The 27,415-nt window shown below is 39.8% G+C and overlaps 1 protein-coding gene across 1 annotated transcript in view; it reads right to left on the reverse strand.

The window, feature by feature from the left end:
* LOC150090642 (uncharacterized) overlaps window positions 1-19,895 on the reverse strand; it is a 55,291-nt gene extending 35,396 nt beyond the window's left edge. Inside the window, exons 1-2 of the mRNA XM_090368834.1 lie at window positions 19,048-19,895; window positions 1,258-1,387 (exon numbers count right to left, since the gene is read on the reverse strand). Coding sequence (XP_090224960.1) covers window positions 1,258-1,387; window positions 19,048-19,895 — 978 coding nt within the window. The remainder of the gene's footprint in view (window positions 1-1,257; window positions 1,388-19,047) is intronic.
* Between the last annotated feature and the right edge of the window lie 7,520 nt (window positions 19,896-27,415).

Below are 27,415 nucleotides of genomic sequence, written 5' to 3' on the forward strand. Positions count from 1 at the left end.
CGCCTACATATGTCAAAGCCGCCCTAGTTTTCAGTTTAACCAATCTTACTCATTTTATCAACTTTCTCTCTGTTCTTATTCGCTAATTTTAATCTTTCGCACGCTGTCTATTTAGTGCTCTATCCAACTTCTTATTTTAAGAAATTTGTAAAATTTCTCAGGCTGTCTGTACCTTTGAAATCAGCCGCTTATAGTTATACTGTAGTAGACTAATTTCCCACGATCTATAAAACTTGCTATCACTGCCAGCCAGACAGACTTAAATCTAATTCCCAGCATTTCTTCCGTATTCAAAATTTGTCTCTCCTCCAGGTGTCACCGATTAAAGAAATGTCCCGACAGCACATGGTCCACCGCGCTATTGTTTACCAGAGTTAACACCTTCTACTAATAGCCGTTGCTACTGGTTTCTATTGTTTTGGTTTGCCTGTGTGAGCTGGGAGTCGAGTTTACCCAGGTTGCTAATAGCTTTTCAGCCTACCGCTCCCCTTGTATAGACGTTGTCTAATTTAATCCCTTGCCAGTGATCTTAGTAATATTCTTGACTTGTAAGGTTTCGCTTCCCATATTGCTTTATTATAAGTTTTACTTTAAACTAATCTCACTTTTCTATAAAATAACATTTTGTAAGATTTTACATCTTACAGAGCATCTTTGGGATGCTGTGGAAAGGTCTGTTTGAGCTTTCGATCCTCCAGCCAGAAATGCGACAGAATTATGGGCAGTAGTGCAGCAAGCATGGATGGAAATACCTGTCGAACGCTTTTGTGCACTAGTGGAATCAACGCCTCGCTGTATGACTGCCCTTATCAGGGGGAATTGTGGACCTACCCGTTAGCAGGTAGGCATCTCTTGATTTCTGTCCACTCAGTGTACAACAGTCATCTTTTCTATAAGATCTAACAGACAGTTATTCATCCCCTAGTACAGCCGAATCTAGAAAATGCTTATTCATCCTCTAGTGGAGAAGAATCTAGAAAATGCTTATTCATCCACTTGTGGAGAAGAATCTAGCGAAAATAAACGTGAGCAGATTAACACATAATATCATGCAAACATCTGAGAACGTCTAAAAGGTATATCAATGGTAAGAGAGAAGTCTAATCATTTGTAACTGGAATCGTTCTTAGATATTAGTCGTTGCTTTATCTAGAACAGTGAAATAAAATTGAATCTTAAATTTGAGTGTGGGGTCCTGAATACATCCATCGCGTGATGCATAATCGTTTTCTTTCTTGTTTTCTTTCGAGCTCTTACGGGTACAATATCTTTAAAAGCATCTTCTTCATCTAAAGTGTTTGCGAGTTTGCTGTTAATTGGCATCACTTCTTGAAACGCTGTATCAGAACCGTTTCCTGCTAAAACAACTTGAGCTTCGTTCAGGAGTCTTAAACATTACATAAGTTTTAAATCTTATGTAATGTTTAAGACTTCTGGAAAATCGTGCAAACCGCAAAGTGTTTTTGACATTATATCATATCACAACTGAAGATATAGTTTTAAGGTTGCTTTTCTTGCTGAAGACTCCACTTAATGAAGACACAGCGTCTGTTGCATTACTTTCTGAAAACTGCAACAGTGCATCAGATATACCACATGATTGATATCAATCGCAGTGGTTCCAGAGCATTTATACGAATTGACCAAGGTGTTTCAGACAGAGGTGTTAAAGTTACTGAGGGAACATGTTACAGTCAGTAGCCCGAATAGAATTAGAACCGGAAAAATGGGCACAAAGTCCTTAGATGTATTAAATAAAGATATTTCTTCTATTGAGGTCCATACAGAATCGTTAATCACTAAATTGAATGTTTGACTCTACATCTAAAATTTTACTTTTCCTTTTTTTTTTTTTTTTTTATAAAAACCGCAAAAACGAGAAGTAATCGAACCTATAGTACTTAGTACGGTGCTCGGGTTGGAGGTTGAGAAGACGAAAGAAGAAATTTGTTGACATTGGATTTGAACTTCTGTAGATTGTAATTTTCAGGAAACTCTTATGAAGGAAGGTTGTTCCAGAAAACGGCAGTTGAATCAATAAACGAGGAAGATGAAAAGTTGGTTCTGTGGGTTTGAAGTTGGACAGTAAATGGATGTTGGTTGGTGGCTGCACGCGTTCGGGAGGAGTCAGAAAGAGAAATTAATGACTCTGTTAGGCAGGAGTCATTAATAATATTATTAACCTAACTGCCCTCTTCTGAATGGAATCTAGAAGACTGAGAGAGGTTTCGGGAACAATGTTCCATGGTAGGGCGGATTTGCGATTTGTACAGAAGAACAGCTGTTCCTCTGTACAAATCGCAGACAGAAAGAGAAAACCAAGTTTTTTAGATGCATAGGAAGCAATATTTGTAATGTGCTTGTGCCAAGAGAGATTAGAAGTCGAGATAATCGCAATAGGGATACATCATCTTGCAAGATAAGCATAGGTGCAGAAGCAGTAGGGTAGGCATTGGGGCAGTGCCAAGGGTGCGGGTATCACAAGGGCGCCACTGACAGCTCACATCAATTCCCTGGCAAGGGTTTCGAAATAGCTGATGAAATGGGGCCCTAAATGATGTCCCATCAGCATGAGAAGAGGGGTGTGAAAATTAATTTTTGCCAAATGAATGTGTTTTCAGAGGGCGATTCAAGCCTGCATGCATCCTTAAATCTCTGTACACGCTGCAAAGCAGCATACATCTATTTGCCGTCCAAAATCTAACTTCGAAGGGACCAATAAGGCGACTACTGCATCAGCGCATGCTCGAATGCATCTTCTTCACGTTCCGTATTCAATTTGGCCTTGTATACCAATATTTTCTAGCCAATTCTGTCTCTTTTTTTTTTTTTTTGTGAAATAGTTCTTGTGTCGTAAGAAACCCTGTCCATTCTTTGATGCTATCAAACCACCTTTTTCTTTATCTTCCTTTTGCGCTTTTGCCTGTAATCTTCCCTTGTAGGATTAGTTTCTGCATGTCAAATTGTGAGTCTCTATAATATACACGAGGTAGGCAGTCTTTCTCTTTGCAATTGTAGTTAGTAGTGCCCTTGTGATTCTTGCGTTCTTAAGGATCCACTCATTGATGACGCGATCTATCCACGGAATTATGAGCATTCTTCAAGGGTCCACATTTTGAAGGATTCCAGTTTTCTGATTCCCGCATGACCCAGGTCATACATCCATATAGGAGAATTCTCGCTCCATGTGTAACATTTGGCCATTCGATGTCTTTTCTGGAAATCCACTTTCGTATCACGGAGAAAGTTCTTAAGATTTTTAAATACCCCTTTGGCCATACCAATTCTGCTTCTGATTTCTGTGCCTTAGTCATTATTATTTGTAAAGATATTTCCTAGATATTTAAAGTTACTCACTTGTTCGGTCGGGGAGTTGCCACAGCGCATTTTGATTCTAGCCAAGGTATTTGCTTATAACCATAGTTTTGATCTTTGGCATTAATTGTTCAGCCTGTTTGCTCACTGGCTGTTACCACTTTGTTCAGGTGGGTTTGTAGATTTTCTTCTGAGGTTGCAATGAGAACAGTATCATCTGAGTATCGCAGGTTATTGATAACTGAACCATTTATAGTAATTTCTTGTTTAGAACCTCGTATGAAACTATAATGGTTTCAGCATAGAGGCAGTACATAATAATGAAGAGGACTTTCATGCTTATCTTTTATGGGAATAAAGATAGATTTCAGAAATTCAAGAGGTAGTTTCTCTCCATTTAGGATATAATCGAAAATATCGAGGTGCTATTGTTTTCTCCTTCCTCCGAGGCTTTTCGGCTGAGTCGTTATCAATGCCAGTTGCTTTGGTATATTTCATTAATTGCTCTTGCTCCATTTCTTCCATCAGAAAGACTTGATGATCTCCTTCGGGTTGGGTGTTGTCATTTCCTAGTTGTCTGTGGTCCTCGCAGTATACCCTCGATATTCTTGCAATCTATCTTTTTTCTGTTGTTTGTCCACAATTTCCATGTTAATTATATCCAGAATGTGGTCTCTTGCACGGTCTTTCCTGATGTTGAATAGTTCCCTCACTTCCTTGTGGGCTAGATATTCCTTATTATCATTTTGCAGATGTTCAATCCTTTTATATCTCTACTCCATCCATGCCGGTTTTGTTTTCCTATTTCCATTTTAATCAAACTGTCATACATTTTATATTTTTTTACATCTTTATGATTAAAGCTTTTCCTGCGCTCCATTATATATAGTATCTCTTGGCTTTCCTTTGGGGCGGTCCATTTTAAATGCAATTACCAATTCGATTCGCCTGTTCTGGACGATAAAACTCCAGTTTCTGGAAGAAAAGACCTTGTTACGGACTAACTCAGCCACGGAGTGAAAAATCCCCCAGTGAAGTTCTTCCCATCATCGACGGGATTCGAATCTGAGCCTTTCCACCCGGTGTGGAGAGGTCGGTGACGATGCCATTGTGCTACCCGCGCAGACTAGATCGTTAAACAGAGATCGGACTGTATTTAATATTATTTATTACGATTTTACAAATTATGGAAAAAAAGGCAGGTAGCCAAAAATTTGCCAAGGGCGCCAGAAACCTAGCTACGCCTGTGAGCAGTACACCCCGTTTTGGGAGATATAACACAGGACTGAGTTTCAGAAGGACTGAAATCAGTTAAGTTATCATTGCGCCACTGGAGAATTACCAAGAAATCGGTATTTGAGATATTGGCGAAGTTGAAGCTGTTCTGGTAGGACATGGTTACTCAAACTGGAAAGTGGATTGCTATGTGCTGTCATCAGGAAAACTATGGATAGGATTTCGGGTCAATGGAAGAAGTTCATTAATATACAAGAAGAAAAGAGTGGGAAAGGAAACGAACCTTGGGACATCAGCAGTGAGAAATCAGAGACAAAGCTGGATAACCAATTACAAAAAACAGTTTGAAAACCTTGAGATGGTTATTTTAAGTATTAGTATCGGCAATGGCCAAATGGTTCAAGGAAGCCTATGGCTTATGTTGCCCCAGCCAAGAATAAAAAAATAATAATAAAATCAAGTTAATAACAAGAAAATTAAAAAAAAAAAAAACATAAATAATTAATAAGATAAAAGGAAATAGACAACCTATGCGTTTCCCTCCGCCCGTAGGTAACTTATTACAGAAAATATTGAACTCACTGGCTAAAATAAAACTCCCTGCAATCAGTCGAAACATCTTCCCACCCCCCCATAACTTGAAATTATGGCCCCAATTTCTAGAATCATTTTTTACCGTAAAAATTTCGCCCTCATTATTTTACTTATGCCTTCCAGAGCCTTAAACACCTCAATGAAGTCTTCTCTAAGGTGCCTATTTCTCAAGCTCTACAACCCACATATTCGAAGTCTTTCCTCATACGAACCCCCTTTTGCCGATCTGACCAGGCGAGTTACCTGCATTTGGACCCTTTCATGAAGCGCAATGTCTTCCTTTAGGTCCGTTCTCCATACTTGAATACAGTTTTCCAAGTGTGGTTTAACAATAGCCTTATATAATGGAATTATGATGCCTCCGTAGCAGAGTGGTCAGGAGCGAGAATGCAGTAGCACACACTCTTTGAGTAGACCGGGGTTCAAGCTCCTGACTGCTAAATACGGTCCATCTGCCAACCCGAACTGGACCAGCGTCTCAGATTATAGTCCATTTCCTTCAACATGAATCGTTGAGGAGCCTTCCATCCTGCAGTGGATTCATAATGGCTGCACATTATCTTTTATCTCTAGCAATTGTTCAATAAATCCTATATAGGACAACATGGGCCTTCCTTGCAACTTGTCTATAATGCTAGGAGAACTTCATGTCTGACTATTGTAACACCAAAGTCTCTTTCCTCTACTAACGGCTTTAGTTCAACTGCACGAAGTGTATACGTTATTTTCGGGTTACTGTTCTCCAGGTGTAATTCCTTAAGCTTTATTGGATAAAAGCAAAGCTGCCACTTTTCGGACCATCTAGGCCAGTGTTTCCCAAACTTTCTGAGCCCACGCCTCCCTTGACCTGTAAAATTTTCCCAGCGCCTCCCTTGAATTAAAACATCCATAATTATGCAATTTCTAGTTCTTCGCAAAACTAGAGTTTCTCCTATTGTGTGTGGTTTTTAACACTTCGCGATTCTGTAAGAAACTTGGTACGACGCTAGCAATGCATTTGATGGAACAAACTATTTTTTTAAAGGTTTGCTTTTGTTTATTAAACTCATGTATATATTTTTTTATTTATATATGTTATGTTATGAAAATTCCATTTCTGTTAAACTTTTCGCGCCTCCTTTTGCACTAGTTCTCGCCTCCCAGTTTGGAAATCGCTGATCTAAGCCACTATGAAGCTCTGTTTGGGGGTGATCATTAACTACTCTAGCAATCTTGATATCATGTGCAAATTTAGACATCACGCCCTCTATTCCTTCATCGCTATCATTTATGAAAATCAAAAACAACAGTGGCCCTAAAACTGAACTTGGGGAACCCACTTCTTACATCAACCCAATCTGAGGAATAAACATTCATCACAACCCAATGCCTTCTGCCCTGAAGCTATCTCGCTATCCATCGAAGGATTTTCCCGGTGATTGCAACCAGTTCCAACTTATAAAGTAACTGCTCATGTGGGATTGAATCAAATGCTTTGCTGAAATCCAAATAATGTTGCAATTGTTCCCTAAGTCCAGCTCCTGAGTGACCCTGTCAAAACAGCTAACCAGATTAGTTAAACATGATTTTACCTTTACAAAGCCATGCTGAATATTCTTCAGAATTCCATTGCTTTTTAAATTGTCCTGAATTCCACCCTTGAGCATTGTCTGCACGATTTTTCCGTACCATTCAAGTTAGACTAACCAGCCGGTAATTTCCCCCTTCACTCTTAGGTCCGCCCTTATGTATTGGAGATGCAATGGCCCTTTCCCAATCCAACAGAATCCCTACCGAGTCCAGTGATGCTCTCATAATTAGCCTCAATGGTTCAATGCACTCACTTGCCGCCACCCTTAAGATTATAGGGTATACGCCATCAACCCCAGGAGCTTTACTGGCCTCTGGTCTAGATAGCTTTTTCATTAAATAAACATGTAAAATTTCGAAATCAACTTCACTGCCATAATTTCTCATTGGCAAAAAGTGTTTTTCTTCTGTAAATATCGATGCAAAGTAACTGTTGAGTTCACCTGCAACTTCAGCTGGAGTATCTAGTACTCTCCCACGCCCATTACATAAGGGTCGGATCTGGTTTGTCCTTCTCTTCTTTGCATTTAAATATGTGAGTAATTCCATATCCCTCACACCTCTTTGCTCTCTTTGCCAGCGATTTCTCATAATCTGCCTTTGCCCGCTTAAACTTTTTGGTGGCACTTTACAGATCAATTTGTAGCTATTATAGGCTTCAGTACTTTTTATTGCTCTAACTTTTCCATGTTTCCTTTTTCTGCTCAAGTAGTCTGGCAACTTCCTTATTCATCCGGCTTGTAATCTTCCTCATGCAGTATTTTTTAATGTTATGTAAGCATTCAAGGCTTCTGTGATTAATGCTTTAAAGATACACCATAATTGAATTATTTAGAATAATTTAAATATTTAGAAGTCCTCTATGCTAATCACCATCAAAATCCTTTGAAAAGTCAATCGTTGCACCAATATTTTCCATTAAATTTTTGAATATCACCAGTGGATTGACACTGAAGGGATCCATACTGGCGAACGTTGATCACATGGAAGTTTTCTAGACAGTCTTATGTGGCAGTTAGTTGATTTCCCTATTACTTTGGAACGGGTAGGAGTGCAGGCAATGGGACGATAATTGGATGGGAGGGATTTATCATCCTTTTTAGGAACTGGCTGAATATGAGCAAATTTCCAAGCAGAAGGAAAACAGCTTTGGAATAAGAAAGTGAAACAATGCGGCAAAGAATAGGAGTAAGTTCAGCAGCACAGGTTTTGAGAACAAGTGGAGAAATACCATCAGGACCTGGAGCTTTCTTAGCATCAAGATTCGTCAAAATCCCTCTGACATTATTTTGACGAAAGACCACAGGAGGCATTGAATGGAGCGTGTTGGGAATGATGGGAAATGTTTTACCAAGATCATTAATGCACGAGTTGAAAGAAAAATGGGATTCTAGCAGGTCAGCTTTATCCTTGGCTGAAATGACAACAGAACCATCTGGTTTGGACAGAGGTGGGAGCAGAGATGGGCAAAAGTTCCGGCCAATAGCTTTGGCAAGAGACCTGAATCTCGGCTACCATTAGGACATGAAGCAATTTTTCTACTCTTAGCCTGTTCAAAAGGACTGATTAATAACTGCTTTACAATTGTTGCGAGCTTTGATGTAGGCAGAAAATAAAACTGAAGAAATGGAATGCAACTTAAGTTCAACTTAAACCTTGTCAACTACAATATGAAATTTCTAATCACTTTATGCATTTGGTGAGTGTAGGTTGCGTTTGGTATACTGTAAAATAGAATTCCAAAATATATAGCTTGTTTCATTTTATTGGCTACTGTTTTGTCTTTCTCGCATAATTTCCTAAATGTTGATAAACTCATTTTGAATCTTTGGCGATAAATATGAAGGTTCATTCCGATCAGATGAACGTTCAATTCTAAAAATATGTTCTTTCAAAACGGGGTCAGAATTGGATAGCAACTCTTCCATTTCTCTAAAATTTCCTTTATTTCTAGAAAATATGAATGGAAGATTCTGACGAGCAGAAAATAAGATTACAATTGAAGTCCGATCGAAAGCATCTCTTCGTTTCTCTATCTGATGAATGTGGTCAAGAGTTTGTTGAATCTTCAACTCTGCACTTCTCCAATCACTACAGATGCTGTTCGCTATTTTCATGGTTAGAAAAAATAAATTACAGTACGTCAATTTTAAATGGATAAGCGATCGTTTTCCCACATTTATGACGTACTTCTCCTGCGTTCATTGCATCGTATCCGTAGAAAAACTGGTGCTGCAGCTTCTCCGCTGCTTCGCTATTAATCTGATCACGTGACAACAGTCGACGTGTCGAGACGGTCACGTGACACCTGTAGCTCGCTTCAGCATTGCGCCCGTCCCCGTGCTAAATTCGCAATCTTAGAAACTGGTACTCGTTCTTAAGTGATGCTGGCATCGGCGTGGTTATGGGGGAGGGAGCAGTGGGAGAAGTGAAAGTTGTCGATCCCTGCAGCGACGTACGCCTCCTCCCTCAACTAACTCGGATGTACCAGCTTTTAAAGATTAACCGAATAAAATTATCAGTGTCCCCAAGAGTTGAGGGATTTTTTCCACATAAATTATATTTTATATTATTTATGAAATCTGTAAGGATCTCATGGGCAAAGACACGAAATGCAGAGCAGTGCATATTTTCTGCATTCATCGTTCCGTTAAAAAACTTAATTCGCCCCACCCAGACCAACTGAGGATGCGCCAGGGAACTTTACAATCGATGTTATGCAGTCAGGATGGTATGCCTCCGATTTTCGTCTTCTCACATATCGCTTCCCAATTGAGCCACGCAGAAGGTAATTAATATTCAAGAAGAAAAGAGTGGGAAAAGAACTGAACCTTGGGACACCAGCAGTGAGAAATCAGAGACAAATCTGGATAACCAATAAAAAAAAAACATTTGGAAAACCATAAGATGGTTATTTTTGCATAGGGATCACCTTCCTTGCTGATCATGCTTGGGAACGGTTTCCTTCGATGGACAGGAGTATCTTCGGCCAATCTTTCTCTTATTACACAGAATATGCACCTTTGCATATTTCTTAATTACGTTTTCCTTGCTACACAGAACCCTTTATACTTCAGCTTTACTTTACTCATTCACTTTGCTCATTTCTTTTCTTTCGGCTCATCTCTCTTCCCAAGACGTCGGAAATCGAACTTCTGTCAGCTACATTCCCGACTTTCCTCCCTATACTAACTAATGTTTAGAGATCCAATCACCACTGACTATAGGATATACGCATTGGTGATCCCAGCGTGTGCCAGTTGAATTAAATGAATGATCGGGTCTGTACAAATATCGAACCACGCCTAGCCATCCCCATTCCCAAAACTGAAGAAGTGCATCCTCAATTGGCGGAATGAGGAATTAAATGAACGTTCATAATCTCCTGGAGCAAATGGTCCCTCTTTGAATATGCCGTCTTTCTATTTTACACTGAGTGGACAGAAATCCTGGGAAACGTATCTAGTAACAATCTGGTCCACATTTCGCCCGGAAAGGGGTAGTCATACATCTAGGAATTGTTTCCACTAGTTCACGAATGATTTTCACAGGTATTTTCATCCATGCTTGCTGCATCACTATCCAAAATTTCGTCACATTCCTGGGTGGAGCATCTTTGGGATGCTGTGGAAACATCCGTTCGAGCTTTGGATCATCCACATATCCGTTGAACGGGAAGGCATGCCATGGTGGTATGTGCATTTTTCCTGCTGGAAAAGTCCATTGCCCTGTGGGTGCAAAATTACCATGAAGGCTTGCAGATGATTTGTAAAAATGGCCATGTAACCAGGATTGATAAAGAAGCGTCTACACGAAGCACAGATCCCAACGTATGCCAGCTGAACAAGTCCCTGACCATTCCCGATCGTCAACGTGCCTGAACAGTTCCTTGCTGACATGACGGGTACATAGCTTCGTGTGGTTTCCACCAGATACGCACCCTCCCGTCCATTCGAAATAACTATCAACGGGACTCATCTGACCAGGAGACCCGTTTCCAATCATCCAAGGTCCAGTGACAATGTTCTTTTGCCCATTTCAGGTGTAGAGTCCTGTGTCCTGGTGTTAGCAATGGGACTCTTGTTGGTCAGCAGCTCCCATAACATATTGGGCCAATAGGTGATGGTCTCGGTGGAGACGTTTCTGGCACCTTCCTCGTTGAAGTCAGTGGTGATATGTGCTACTGGAGCTCTCCTTTTGGCTGAAACAATGCAACACTGACGTCGACGGCCACATTCATTTACTACCTTTAACCGCCCACAGCGCTGTCGACAACGAGATGTTATTATGAAATGGCGTATTCCTGATACACTCTTGATACTGTGGAATGGGGATAGCGCAATTTCTGTACTACCTTCGCGAGAGAGTAACCCATGCGTCGGGCACCCACTCTCATCCCCCTTTCAAAGTCGGCTAACTCACGACGTTTATCCACACTGACATCGAATTATCGTCTACGTGAATGCAGTGTACCTATATACCTTCCAAGCGGTGGGTTTGTCTACTGCGTAGAGGGGTGACAGCTTCGTGTTGCCCAGGAACGAGGTATCCCATGAATTCTGTCCTTTGAGTACAGTACTTTGCTTTGTGTATTTTTCTGTCTGTGTGTGTGTAGCACAGTGGTATCATCATCATCCTCACCACAATCGGGTGAAAAAGGCTCGGTTCGAATCCCATCCTTAACGCGAGCAACTTTAATGTGCTTTTTTCACTCTGTAGCTGAGTTAGTCAGTCTCAGGAGTAGATAACAATGTTACCCCCCCCAGAAAATTGTTTTTTTTTCTTCAAGAAAACAGGCATATCGACCAGAGAATACACGCGATTCACAGACAAAATATGTCATTAGTACAAAAAAAGGTACACACCACTCATTCAGGCCCGTTCATGTACTTTGTATAAATTTTAGAGTGGCACTAGGAGGATTTGGGATTATATATGGGCCACCGAAGAACATACAAAACACGACATCATCACTCACTCAACCCAATGGTACAAGTATTATGTAAGTGTGGACCGAGTGTCATTTTTGAAGATGTGTAGTGTGCCCTCTGTGCTCGGCATATTGCGACAGCAAAGTTTTGTTATTTCTGTTATTAAAAATAAAACGAAAAAAAAAAAAAACATTTTTGTGTGTATATGTAACGAAGTAGTGAATGAGCAGTCGAGCAGTATTTAATATTCCCTTAATTTAGGGAACACCGTGATGGTCCATTGTCCTTTCCTTCTTACTTACTTGGCATGAGTGATTGTAATTATAAATTGAATTTAGAGTTTTCTATCCTGTTTTATAGAAAGGTTTTATCTTTTTTCAGGTGAACAAATAGGAACGCCTTTGATTGCTACGATGACTGATAACAAAGGGACTCATCTGATCTGCGATATTTGCGACAAGACATTTTCAAAGCTTTCATCTCTTCGTCAGCACACGAAAATGCATTCTGGCCAGAAAAGCTTCAGATGTGCAACTTGCGACAAAGCATTTCGGACATCATCGGATCTTCACCGCCATGAGGATATTCACAGCAATAAGAAGAGGCCATTCATTTGTGAAACTTGTGGGAAGACATTCAGCCAATCATCCAGTCTCGTTATGCACAAAAGAATCCACACAGGGGAAAAGCCTTTTTCTTGTGACATTTGTAATAAAAGATTTTCGCTAAAGCAACACCTTGTAGTTCACATGAGGATTCACTCTGGAGAGAAGCCTTTCAAATGTGATATTTGTAATCGAAAATTCTTACAAAATTCATACCTTTTAAAACATCTCAGAAGTCACACGAAGGAAAAGCCTTTCACGTGCGGATATTGTGGAAAATCTTTCTCCTCTTCATCATATCTAACGAAACATAGACGGATCCACACTGGCGAAAGGCCCTTTTCCTGTGACACCTGCGCAAAAACATTTCAAACATCATTACATTTAAGCCGTCACAGGAGAGTGCATTTGAAAGAAAAGCCGTATTCGTGTGAATTCTGTGAGAAGGCATTTTCACGACGAGAACACTGTGTGAGCCACACGAGGATCCACACGGGTGAGAAGCCTTTCTCCTGTCAATTTTGTCACAAAACATTTTCACGGTCTTTTGGTCTCAGTGTGCACGTAAGAGTCCACACAAGAGAGAAACCCTTTCCATGTGCAACGTGTGGCAAAAAATTTTCACAGCGTTGACATCTCACTCGGCACATAAGAGTCCACACCGGAGAGAAATCCTTGACGTGCGCAACGTGTGGGAAATCATTTTCTCGGAAATGCAACTTGTCCAAACATAGGAAACTCCATTCTGAATAAATGTCCCTCCAAAACAATTTGTTTCTAGTGTACAAATGCTTTGTTAATACACAAATCTCTGCATTTGAAGCAAAATGCTTTTCATTATAACTAATAATAATAATAATATTACTGCTCGCAATTATTCACTTCAGTTTTCCAATTCAACACTCGTTCCCTTTTTTTAAACTCTATGTCTCGATTTTTATTGATATTTTAGTATTAGTTTCTCTCTTCTCTATGTATTTTATTCATTTTGTAATGATTCCTTTATTTTCTTTATAATTTACTGATATACTCTAACATTTAACTTTGATAACAGTTTCTGTAATTTGTTTATTGTGTAATAAAAGGTTTCTTTATAAAGTGAGTATTCTGATTTTGGCAGTTCTGCATTAATTACATTTATGTGAAAGAGGAAGATTATTGGAAACTCCAGCAGTTTGACGGTTGGTGGCTGAAAAAGAGAGAGAGAGAGAGAGAGAGAGAGCATACTTGTTGCATCGGACTTGAATTTCTGTACGCGACTTTTTTCCCTAAGAACAGAAGGGGAAGGTGTACAAAAACACGGAAGAGAAGGTAGTTATGTCGTTTATTTTGTTGGACTGCGTTAAAAAGTAAGGAACATCTCCGGACAGTCGTACATTTAAAAGAGATTTTGGGTAGTAAAACCCATGTTTGAATTATAATCCATGACAGGACAGATTTTACAGAGTTAGTAGATGTTTAGGGGAACTTTATAGCGAAAACTCAGTCGTAGAACACATTTTTTTTTCTATGTGTGAGAGAGAAAAATTTGTGATATACAAGAAAGGTGAGAAGACTGTTATGCCTATTAATGATACGTGATCTTTTCTACTTACAATATATTAGGAGATCATTAAGTATCCTCATGTAGATTGATTGGCCAGATGAGAAAGGACATCTCAAGAATTCAAAGAGCTCACTGCAACGGTAGAAATAGTCACGTGTTCATATTGGTGAGTTACAAAGAACAGCCAAAGCAGTGTGTTCAGGCATGTGAAAGCATGCGCCAGCTGCATGATCTAAGTGACAATGAGGGACAAGCTAGGGGGGTGCCAGTTATTGTTGAAGGGGTTTAGGCAGTCGAAGCTTTATTTCCAGGGGATTGAGAAAAATGGTCGTTAGGTCAGCAGGACGTTATAATGATCGTTCATAAAATCACCAACAAAACAAGTAAAAGCTTGAATATTTAATGTATTATACTGATTCACTGGTGTGCAAAACTTAAGGACCACCACTATTTCTAAAAGTTATGACGACAAAATCTTTACTTAAAGTAGTCTTTACTGATGAGAGTAGATTCAGACTCGGGAACGATTCTGGACATCAGCTAATCAGGCGAGAGGTTGGCACACGGTATCATCCTGCAAACATCGCTGAAATGGATCGATATGGCGGTCGAGGTGTTCTCGTCTGGGGAGGTGTTATTTTGGATGGACATACGCAACTCCAGATATTGGAAGACGGTGCTATAACCGGTGCAGGCTACTGTATTGAGGTAATCCTTCCCCATGTGCGTCTGTTCCGAAGTGCTATTGGCCCCGAGTTTGTGTTTATGGATGATAACGCCACACCCCATCGCATTGCAGCTGTTAATATGTTTGCGGAAAGTGAGGACATTGTTGGTTTGGATTGGCCTGCCCCTCCACCGATCGAAATCCCATCGAACAGATATGGGACGTTCTGGTGAGAAGCCTAGTGGCACGTCCACACCCACCAGAAAATGTTCACCAACTGAAGATGGCGCTGACACAGGAATGGATGATGTTACCAAAAGAACTTATCAACAACATTGTTCTGATTCCATGCAGGACAGCAAAGCCTGCATGGACATTAGGAGTGGCCATATCTCCTAGTGAAGACCACCTCTTCCCTTTGTTCCATCTTTGGCAGTGATGCATCTGTATCATGGCAGCCAGTGCTATGTTTCCATTTTTGAATAAAGTTCCTCTGTTCAATTTTGTTTCCGTTGTGTTGGTGTTGTTTCCTTCATCATTTTTGTACCTCACGAGGTTCTTTTGGTATGCTTTTCCCATAGGCAGGCCAATCGTATGAGAAGTTACAGGTCAAAATCTGACCGGTCCTTAAATTTTGCACACCAGTGCTACCATTCTTCGCTAGTTTTTCTTAAAGGAAAAGAGATTAATTGTTTCCCTGGCGCATGCGTATAAATGACGAGAAGTTCGAAATGAAAAAGGAGCGACGAAGGAAGGTTAATCGGGCCATCGTGAAGTTTCATTTCGAGGGTTGCGGTTCTCTGTAATTTTGTATAATTGTGTGTTGAACCCTGAGGATTTTGGCTCCAGAAATGTGTGTCGTTCAGTAACCGCACGGTATGCTAATTTAGTTTCGCTAGAAACCAAAGCTCGAACCGATGTAGAATGCTGTTTCACCATCTGTTCTAAAGTAAATGGTGTCGAGCCCTGATATGAAGAATCGCCATCCCTACACAAAATCTTATGGACCAGATTGCGTGTTTGTAGAGAATTATGGCCACCCCGTTTGTTTAAAAACCGCATTTAGGTTTTTCGAGGGTTTAAAAACAATTCTGTGTTCTGTGTTTATAAAAATTTCTTGTAATTGGATTGCGATTCCACTGTTCTGTGTACCGAAGTGAAATGATATTTCTTTGCAATATTGTTATTTGTGTTAATTCCTAAATGGTGTATTGCTTCGTTCCTTGTTTTACTTATAATAATTGAACGATAGGCACGGTTTAAGAATCTATTTAATAATACTTGTGTTGCAATCTAATTGAGAAGTAGAATATTGGTACGCATTAAAAAACTGATTAAAAATAACAGATCTTTTTTAGTAAAGGGTTGATAACTTTCAGATAGTGAGAACATCCCCCTGTCGGTGTGTTTTCTGAATATATTTTAAAATGAATTGTCTGATGAACTGGTGGTACCTTTAAAATTAAAAAAAATAGCGATTTCTTATTCGCAACTTCCGTTTGTAGAGTGAACTTTAATCTCAGATGAATGTTGAAAATGTGTGCAATCTCTTGTCTGCTAAAATTATCCTCATATCATTATGATACCTCAAATGTCACTACCAATTCGACTTTAAACCGGGGCACTCAACGGTGGATGCCCTCCACAGCCAACAAACTGCAGTTGGCAATTCTGAAAAGAAATACTTAAATAAATTTTCTGTTTATACTCCGGGACGACAAACGGACTTCTTGCTTGTAGCACTTCATTTCCCCGGGGTGTTCGAATCGCTTTACTGGCCGAGCGTCTTCGGCAGACTGTGAGAAGCAGAGATACCAGTTAACCTGGACAACACGATTAAAGGCTACCTCTCGGACAAGTCCATCACTGTAAACGCCACCTACCAGCGGGTAACTAGACAATTATACTGAGGTTCCCCACAGGGCTGGATCCTGGGCCCTTCCTTTGGAACCTGGTTATTTTATTTTTTTTTTACTTTATGGATAGCTTTCTTCACATTGACCTGACTGGAGGGTGCCGTTTGTTCAAGTGTGCGGCCGCACATTTTTACGCTCGTTATTTTTCATTCACTGTTTGTGTATCTTTCTTCTTAAAGCGTGCAAGTTAGTATCCCAGGGTTTCTAAGAAAGAGCTGAATATGAAGTTGTCCACTCCACAGGGAAGATTTCTCCAGATAAATCGGAATATTTTATATTTCCTGTAAAGAAAAGTCAACTGCAAGTGAAACAAAAGCCCGGGTTCAAGGTCTAGTTGCTGTAGCCACCCTCCTCCCCTGAGGCATCTTATAATCCCCTGACTGTTATCTCTGTGTGTTTTTCGCCCTTTACACGTTAACTGCGGTATTCAATACTCAGATTCGTGTTCGAAGTGGATTCACTCTTTATGCTGCCCTAAATAGCTTTGTCAGCTTTCGGAATTTTCAATGTGAAGTACTTAACCTGCCATTGCCACGGAGCATGCGCGAAGCTCACTGATCTGCCGGTCGGAGATCAGCTAGGTGGCCGTGATTCAGTGTCGACACACGTGCACATCGCTCGTGATTACTTGGATAATGTTACGGTCTCTGAATGCTGCAGGTGGTTCAAGTTTTACCATCGTGTTTTTCTTCTTCTTCTTCTTCTTCTTGAGGAGCACCTGAGGTGAGATTTTGTAGCTTTTTTCAGGGGTGGGTTGCTCAAATATCACAGTTCTCGTCTATCGCCATTCTCTTTCGATCTCGGTTCAATCGACGCCATGCACGGTGCATTAGTGAGAGGGCCATTGCTAACACTGTGCGGCGACACTATATTGTGGCTTCAAGTGCGTATATTATGTTCTCGATTTATCTGTTTGCCGGGTGAAAAACCCGAATTTCTGAGAGAAAAAATAATGCAACGCTAGCCAAGACCGGACTAACTCAGCCACGAGGTGAAGGAAGTCCATCATTATTTCTCACCTCATCGAAGGGATTGCGGACAACAATGTGGGGAGGACGCTGATTATTGTAATCCTTCAGTTTAGTGGCGCGCATCAGGGTGAGCTCGCAAGTCAACACCAGCTCCAACCCGTCGTCAGGGTTGAATTTCAACTTGTTGTGGCCCCCAGTTTTAACATTTATGAGGCCCTTTCCTCTTACAGTTCACCTGTGACAATATTAAAAGGGGATTTTTTAAGATGGAGCGAGTCCCCGTGCAGGGGCTCACATCTGGTGAGTATGGGCTTGGCACACCCAGGGTCCTGAGCTGGATATCAACATTCTTATCTTTCTTGGTGATCTCTCTCTCTCTCTCTCTCTCTCTCTCTCTCAGGGTAATAGGGAAAATTTTTTTTTTTATTTTTTTGGCCGGTGCAGCATAAGCCTCAGGCTTCCTTGCACCATATGGCTAATAATAATAATAATAATAATAATAACGTAGGCCCTGAGCTGTAGCTTGTTTAGTTTATATATAAATCCGACCCTGGCTCTTGTGAATCTTATTTGGGGGAAATTTCGATTTGTCATTGAACACGTAATTCTGACAGAGCATGCGCAGTCCTTGCTGAATTCCTGATTCCACAGAAATAAAAATAACGAGAAAAAGGGGTTAATGTTTACCACCTGGTACTTCCGGTTGAGTTCTGAGAAGCCGTGACGTCACTGCACCGCCAAGTTTCGCTCCTCCCAGGAACTGTACAGGCAGGTTGACAGTTGATTATGGTCTGGCACACGTTGGGACACGTGTGCCAGACCATAATAATCAACTGGCACACGTTGGGACCTCTGGTCTAGACGCATCTCTGAAGAGTCCAGGTTATGTGTCCATCCTTGCAGAACATCTGCATCCTTCATGGTCATCGTGCACCCACAGGGCAATGGACTCTTCCAGCAGGACAATGCACCTCCTCACAGAGGCGTGGTGACTAAACTATGGTTCGAAGAACATTCTGCTGATTTGACCACCATGGAATGGTCTCCCAATTTACTGGACATTAACCCTGTGGAGCGTATTTAGGGTTTTGTGGAAAGGTCCTTTCGGGCTTTGAATGCTCCACCTACGAACACGACGAAATTATGGACACCAGTGCAGCAAGCATGGATATAAATACCTGTGGGACGCTTTCGTGAACTAGTGGACTCAATGCCTCACGGTATGAGTGCTCTTATCTGGCGGGAGGTGGGTTTACCCATTACTTGGTAGGTATCCCATGATTTTTGTGCACTCAGTGTAGTATTGTCAAATAAGACTACTGATGTCATAAAGAATGCTTTTATTACGCAATAAGACATGTTACAGAATTTATTATAAAAATTAAATATTACAGAATATCAGTAAATTTTAAAGAAAACAAATGAAATCTTAGACAATAAATAGAAAACATCAACAAGATGAGAACTGAGATTAAAATTACAATGAGGAATATAAAAAGGAGTTTTGAGTTTATAAATTCCAAGTGAAGACGATCTCGAATAATTACATTATTATTAGTTGTAATAATAATCGTTTTAAATCAAATAAAGAAATTTTTGTTCTAAAAGTTCATTAACGTTGGTGCAAAAACTACAACTGATATCTACAGGAAAAAACACAGAAAACAAATGCATTCTGGAGGGACATTTATTTAGAATGGAGTTTCTTATGCCAGGATAAGCTGGATGTCTGAGAAAATTCTTTGCCACATGTTGCACATGTGTAGGGCTTCTCTCTGGTGTGGACTCTTAAGTGTGCAGTTAGGGCGGAAGACCGTAAAAATGTTTTCCTGCAAAACTCGCACAAAAAAGGCTTCTCACCCGTGTGGATTCGCGTGTGGCTCACGCAATGTGCTCGTTGTGAAAATGCCTTTTGACAGAATTCACAAGAATAGGGCTTTGAGTTAGAATGCTCTCTCTCGCGCCTTCTCAAATTGGAGGAATTTTGAAATGTCTTTGTGCATTTGTCACAGCTAAAGGTCATTTCTCCAGTATGCGTCCTTGTGTGGGACGAAAGACCTGATAAGGTCGATAAGGATTTTCCACAATATCCCCATGTGAAAGGCTTCTCTTTGGTGTGAGTTCTGAGATGGCTTAAAAGGTCTGAATTTCGTGAGAATTTTCGATCACAAATATCACATTGAAAAGGCTTCTCTCCAGAGTGAATCCTCATGTGCACTACAAGGTGCTCCTTTCGTGAAAATCTTTTACCACAAATGTCACAAGAACAAGGCTTTTCCCCCGTGTGGATTCTTTTGTGGAGAATGCGATTGCATGACTGTCTGAATGTCTTCCCACAAGTTTCGCAAGTGAAAGGCCTCTTATTGCTGTGAATGTCCTCATGGCGGTGAAGGTGTGATGAAGTACGAAATGCTTTATTGCACGTTTCACATCTGCAGATATTCTGTCCAGAATTGACTTTCCTGTGCTGACGAAGAGACGAAAACTTTGAAAATATCTTGTCGCAATGCTCGCAGGCGAGTTGACTACCTTTGTTACCAGTCATGGTTTTACTCAAAGCTGTTGCTAATCATTCACCTGAAAAAAAAAAACAAATCAATTTTATAATATATTGTAGAAAACAATAAATTAGAATTAATTTCGAAATATTCTTCATACTAAGTATGAGGAAATGGGCTGAGTGAAACGCCATGCTGTTTACTCATCTAAAGGAATATTAAATGATACGATTGGCTATTCATTCAGTACCTTCGTTACATATTTTTAAAACGAAAAACTTTGTCCTCACCCAATGCTGTGCACAAATAGTACACTTCCCAACTTCAGAGATGACACTCGGTCCACAGTTTTGGAATGCGTGTGTTGGTATTAGTATTAGCAATGGCTACAAGGTGTAACGAAGCCTAATGCTCATGCTGCCCAGACAAAAAAATAAAACAAAATAAATAAACAAAACAATAAGAAAATAATATATAATAGAAGAAAAGGAAATGTGGACATGTGGACATGTGTGTATGTAAGGGGCAGCTCCTAGAACGTTAGTTCAACTCCGCCTCGTATCTCTGTGAAGAACAGTATCACTGCAAATGGGCCAGATGTGTGTGACTTCGGTTTGTGTGTATTATGTGTGTGTTCTGTTGTTATGTTCTGACCGCTTGGCTACCCAGAAGCATCAGTCACCTGGACAGATGATTCTGGGTACTCGTCCACACCACGGGAAGGTGGGCCAGTTCCAGTAGATGGGACACCTATGGTCTCAGAGTATGAGACAAAAAAAAAAAAATAAATAAATAAATAAATAAAATAAAATAAAATAATAAAATTAAAAAAAAAAATAAATAAAATAAAAAATAATTTTTTGCCCCCTTCTCTGGAGCCCACTCCAGAGGGAAAAAATAAAATTAAATTAAAAAAAAAAAAAACCGAAAGGAAGAGAAAGAAATGAATAAAAATAATTAACTAAGATAACAAAATAATAATAATAATAATAATAATAATAAAAAGGAAATAAATAAATAGAAAAAAATATATATATATACCTAGTATATATATATTGGTTTTTAGCATATATACGCAAACATACATACATTTACATATCAAAAAGTGAAAAGGGAAAAACCAAGGGGTGGGGGGGAGAGATCAAGAGAAGGGTAGATCTTCCAGTTGTGCAGCCAGTAAGAACGGCAGCATAAAAACACTTCGGTGCCTCCAGCCAGATGGATTTGATCAACCTCGTATCACTGGAATCATACTTTTCCTTAGTTCAAATACTTCTTTAGCAAATACCTGGAGCATCTGAAACTTACTAGAGTCACTTAAAAATATAGCTTCTTCTCCTGGAGCTATACTCTCAAGAATTTCACGTATCGCTGTCCTGGCATTGTCATATATTCGACAATCATATAGTATGTGCCGCCAGCCTTCCCTGGCCCCGCAAAAACAAAGGTCCGTGTCACTTAGTCCTAATGCATATAATTTCTCATTCATTAACCCGTGCCCTGTTAACAAAAATGACGACTGTAAACTGGGTGTAAACCAATTGCGAACCTTTTTATCATTCAGAAAAGTCACGTTCGGGATAAACAAGTTGTTCACTCTTCCAGTAGTTATGGTATCCCATCTTGTCTGCCATAAATTGATTATTTCATTCATACCTCTTTTCTTTTCGCCTCTGCAGTCAGAGCGAATATTTATCTCTATACCAAAAGGTTCTGTAGGAATTTCCCTCTTAATACGGTAGCAAAAACCACGATACAACAAATGTAGATCCAAGGGTAGCGCTCCGGCCAACACCTGCAGCGCGGCAGTGGACACCGTTCTGCACACTCTTAGAATACCAAGAAGCATGATGCGTTGTATGGAATTTAGTTTACCCCGAAACGTAGCTATTTTAACTCTATGGAACCAGGCTCCTGCAGCGTACGTAGTTATAGGAAGGAATACTGCCTTGTAATACAGAAACAGTGTTTTGTATGATAGGCCCCAGTCAGACTTTGAAATTCTAATGATAGCACCAGAAAATTTCCTGATTTTATTGCTTAAATATAATAAGTGCTGGTGAAATGATAACTTACTGTCCACAATAATTCCCAGGTATTTGGTATCAAGGACCATAGGTAACTGTACACCATTCAACTTGATCTGAGGAGGTCGATTTATATCTAAAGCTGCTTTAAATAACATCATTTTAGTTTTGTAAGGACTAATAGTAAGCTTAAAGCTTTGAACCCAAGAACTTAAGTCTGTCAGCACACTACTAGCTCTCTGTTCTAAGAGTGAGCGAGATCGTCCTGCAATTATAATTGTCAGATCGTCTGCAAATGCCAGCACCTTACAATTAGGGAATGTGCGAACCAACCAATTCTGTAAAACTAGGTTCCAAATAAGGGGTCCCAAGACGGAGCCTTGAGAACATCCTCTCACAACCTGTTTTCGTAGCTCAAAGTGCTTGGACTTCACTAGCACATATCTATTTGAAAAGTAACTCTTGAAAAGCATATATAATTCCTTGGAACAATCAGCGTTTCTTAACTGAGCCATCGCTGCCTCCCACCTGGGTACTCGTCCCAGGTGGGAGGCAGCGATGGCTCATTTGATACTGCCCCTTCGAAATCCACGTACATTGCTAATTCATATTTGGATGTAGAATTCTCAATATGCTTCGAAATGCCACTAGACAATCTTCACAGGATTTCCCAGGAGTGAACCCATATTGCTGAGGCGATATCATATCCTGTTGCACTAGCAGGTCGGTTAAACGTAATGCCATTAACCTTTCAAGGATTTTACCAAGGTTTGCCAAAAGAGCGATAGGGCGATATGATTTAGGTTCAGTTAGTGGCTTCCCAGGTTTTCTAACTAACTTCAATAATGCAATCTTCCACTGCGTTGGAAACAGCCCTTCTGTTAGACATTTGTTAAACATTAATAAAAGGATATTAGGTAACGACTTATAGAACCTCGTTATAACTTATTCCAGTAATTTATAACTCGCTGGATAAAATAAACTTCCTGCAATCCAGTCTAAACATCTCCCACCGTAACTTGAAATAATAGCCCCTAGTCCTAGAATCATTTATATCCGTAAAAATTTCGTCCTCATTCATTTTGCTTATGCCTCCCAAAGCCTTAAACAACTCAATCAAGTCTCCTCTAAGGTGCGTAGTTCCCAAATTCTGCAACCCACATATTCGAAGTCTTTCCTCATATGGACCGTTGTGCCGACCTCACCAAGCGTGTTAACGGTCTCTGAACCCTTCCAAGAGTAACAATGTCTTTCTTTAGGTGCGATCTCCATACTTGAACACAGTATTCCCAGTGTGGTATAACAGTAGCCGTATATAATCGGATTATGACGTCCCTTATCTCTACTAGCAAATGTTCGATAAATCATCGATAGGACACCATAGACCTTGCTTGCAACCTGTCTACAATGCTCGGAGAACTTCATGTCCAACCGTATCGTAACACCCAAGTCCATTTCCTCCACTACAGGCTTTAGTTCAACTCCGCGAAGTGTAAAATTTATTTTAGGGATACTGTTCCCCAATTGCAATACACTTTGCTGGATTAAAGTATAGCTGCCATTTCTCTGAACATCCCTGAAGTCTATCTAGGTCACTCTGAAGAAGCTCTCCTTGGCAATGATCATTAACTATTCTACTAGTCTTTATATCATCTGCAAATTTAGACATCACGCCTTCTATCCATTCATTGATGTCATTTATGAAAATCAAAAACAAGAGTGGCCCTAACACCGATCCTTGGAGAACCCTATTTCTTACATCAACCCAATCTGAGGAATAATCATTTATCACAATCCTGTTTTTCCTGCCCTGAAATAAAATGCATGGAAAACAATGAAAAAAAATATTTCTTTGGAGTAAATCAGCCAATTTCAGTCTAACGAATTCACCTTCAGCCAGTTTTTTTTTTTTTCCCAAACCACTCTATAGAAAATCGAGGTTCGCCCTCGGAAAAAGAATAAAGAAACCCTGCACCGTAGCCGAGTGGTGCATAAGTACACGTGGCTTGAGTGACCGGGGTAAAGCCCGCGACTAATAAATACAGTGTAAGGCGCTGTTCCTTGTATTCTCTATGTCTTGTGAACTCCATTGACTGTGTGGTAGTCCCGGAGTATAAACAGAAAAATTATTTATTTTATTTATCTTAATCGCGTCCATTTTCTTAATACGTTTAAGTATTAAAATAATCTTATTTCATCTTTGCTTTTTTTTTGCATGTTCCAATCACATCATTGATTAATTTTTCTGATAATTCATTCGGCTTTCTACGCTCATCTTCATGCAATCTTCCAATATTAAAATAAATATTATTATTTTTCGTGGCGTCTCCCTAGCCAGGTGGGAAGGAGCAGCAGCAGCAGTGCGTAGCACACGCTTCTTGATTAGACCTGGGTTCGAGCCCATCACCACAAAATACGGAAGATGCGGAAAGGTCAGGGAATCACCACCGCATATCCCCGGAGCAATGGGACCTTAGTTGCTAAAGCTGCTAAAGACCAAATAACAACAACTATTTTTCGCAGCGGGTGGAATTTTATTCCGCCGGAGATGGAATGAGTCTGGATTTTATTCCACAGCATGTGGAATAATATATCCCCGGTCACTCCTTCCCACTTGGATTCAACACTGTGTGATAGCTAAAGAATTTGTCGGATCAAGTGGATGTTCAGTTTTTAGGAGGAAAAAAAGTAAAATCGGATATTTTTTCAGCGATTCACTTGGACTTCTTATATTTACCTATAATTTCTAAATTTTAACCTATTAGAGATTTTTAATTTTAACTAAATGTAGAGGGCAGCTAAATGAATAACATCGTTCATTGTAGACTCGAATTCTACAATTTTGTCTCATTTTGCAAATGAGACAAAAATCGAATTCTAAACTAAAACATATATTTTGAATAATTCAATAATTATATAACCTATAAAAATAAAATAAAATTGGTTACAGTTGAAATAAAGGAAACTAATTAAAGAAATAAATCTTAAGTACCTAAAAGAAAGAAAATTTTAAGCACATAACAGAAAGGTTTGTTTATAACAATTTATTAAAACTTCCTTTTTTAATCTTGTGGAGATGAAACAACCGAACAGCAAAATTTGAATTGAGCTTTCCTTTCTTTCAACCTGCAAAACACTCCCAATCCAGCACTTATCACATTCAAGCGAAATACAGTAATCCCTTTAACCCCGAATTGGCACTTTCTAATTGGCTAAACTGCCCAAAGGCCAGAAATGGGAACAATTCGCCTAACACCCCACCACTGATGTCAACTAATCTGTCTCTCACAACCAAGTAGATCGTGTAATTGGAGCAAGCTTTCATTTTGTTTAAGACTCGTGTGAAAAATACAGCGGTCGTTCTTTCTAATACAACGTTACAAACACACAGCTATTTCTGATGGAACGGTCAACAAATGGAATTGTGGGGATGTCTCTTTTCATATGGCAAATCAGCCTATAAGAAAGAGTGTGGTTAATGATAGCACACTGTGAACTGGTAATAGAGCTGATGACAGCGTAAAGTACAAGAACAGATAGCTCTAATAGGGATGAACGTCTGCTAAATTGTTTGGTATAACACAAATATTTCTTTTTCTCATCGAAAAAAAAAATATATATATATATATATGTGTGTTTCATGGTTTAATGTTCGTTGTAGTTTAATCCTAAACAGCTTTCAACTTCATGAAAATCTACTATTTGTCATACAATGAATTTAGTAACTCACTCCATTTGTTGGGGCTTCTCCAAACCTCTTTCCAATTCCCAGGAGGTCGAAAACGTCCCTGACTATTGACACAGTTGAAACAAAAACTTACTTACCCAACTTCTTTTTTTTGTTTTGTTTTCGTTGTCTGGTAAAAATACTCGCATCGCATTTCTTCTCAAAAAAGTTAGTCTACAGAAATTCGAATCCAATGCAACAAGTTTGCGCCCTCTCTCTTCTCACCCCCAAATCCCTGAAGTGTACTAATCGGCTGCAGATTCCAATGATTTTCGTATTATAATCACGATAAGCAAAATGTAGAACTATCCAAATCAGAAAACTCGCATCATTAAAGAATTCCTTACAGAATAAGAAATAATCTTATTCTGTAAGGATAAGAATCGACCGTTTATGACTGACCATCACAGTATTCCAAATGTGCTCTTAATTGAGATTAATGCATTTGAAATTATGAACTCCCCACCTCTACAGGATAACTGTCGATAATTCATCGATAGGATGCAATGGGCTTTCACGACTGAGTGTCTCCTCTTTTCAGAACACGTCTTATCTGCCTGTATCATAACACCCAGCTCCCTTTCCTCCTCCACTGTTCTCAAGATGAACATATCCATCCTCTCAAAACTCATAGCAAAAAGATAAATTTCTAGCATTGCTGAGATATTCTTTCACCACTCAACTTCCAGCAGAACACGTCGCCATAGCGAAACTACGATGCAGCCACCCACGAACAGGATAAAATCTCGAGACCGGATGTTCTCATCCAGTGCTATAGGAATGTTCTTCATCCCCGGACATAAACTGTGACCGATTTCGCAAAGAAAGCGAATTCCTGATCGGAATGGTGCGTCGTGTACACCCCCTCCTACCAAATAACCACCAAATTGACATTGTGCCCAAGAAAGGTTCTACTTAATTAATTCCGTCACTATTGCTTGATAATGTCTGTTGAACTGAGATAATTCCTTAATATTCATTGATGTAATATTGTCTCTTACTATGCCTGTTGAACTGAGACAATTTCTTAAATTTTACTGTCCTTGTGTATTAGCAAGAAACTCCCTCGCTAAGGAGGCCGTTTCTGGGGTAGGGTGTACCTCAATCTGATTTAAATATAAAGCTATGAAATAGAAAATTCGAAACAAGAAAAATTTTGAATTTTGACGAAGATGTCTAAAAGTAATATTTAAATTTTGGATTGGAAAGATTAAAATGTATTAAAGAAATGTTTGTGTGTTTAGTGTGTTGTTAATGTCAGGTCACTTTGCCATCAGGAAGCAGCTGATATCAACAGCTGCCAACTGATGCCCGTCCCCGGCACTTGGAGCCGGACCTATATCTTTTTCTCAGCTGTAGTGCCAAAGCACAATTCCACACCCAACAGAGGAAGTGCAATACTGCTAGGTGCCAGCATTCCTGGTCTTAGGCTGCCCAAACCCAAGAACCAAGGGGAAAAAAAAAAAAAAAACACCGCAGTGGTACATGTTTAGGAGCTACAGACCAGAAAAATAGCTTCCTGGTCTGAAGCTCCCAAACCCAGATGCAATCATGCATTATTCATGTATGCTGCCAGTTCCACATCCGATAGATTCCTCATAATTGTTCTTCTGGCAAACACTGCAGCAGCAAACTCTTGCAAAGCCAGGAAACAAGATGCACTGTCCAAAAGTACTTGCACATTGTCCTCTGTGAAATAAGTAACCTTTTCAAAAAGACGATGTCTCTCAGAACCATAGAAAGGACAAAGAAACAGCACGTGTGACCAAGACTCGGCTTCACCACAGGCATACCAAGGATCCGGCTCCAATCC

Source organism: Mastigoproctus giganteus, chromosome 1 (assembly GCF_048544385.1).
Source record: "Mastigoproctus giganteus isolate SK-2022 chromosome 1, ASM4854438v1, whole genome shotgun sequence".
NCBI classification, from domain to species: domain Eukaryota; kingdom Metazoa; phylum Arthropoda; class Arachnida; order Uropygi; family Thelyphonidae; genus Mastigoproctus; species Mastigoproctus giganteus.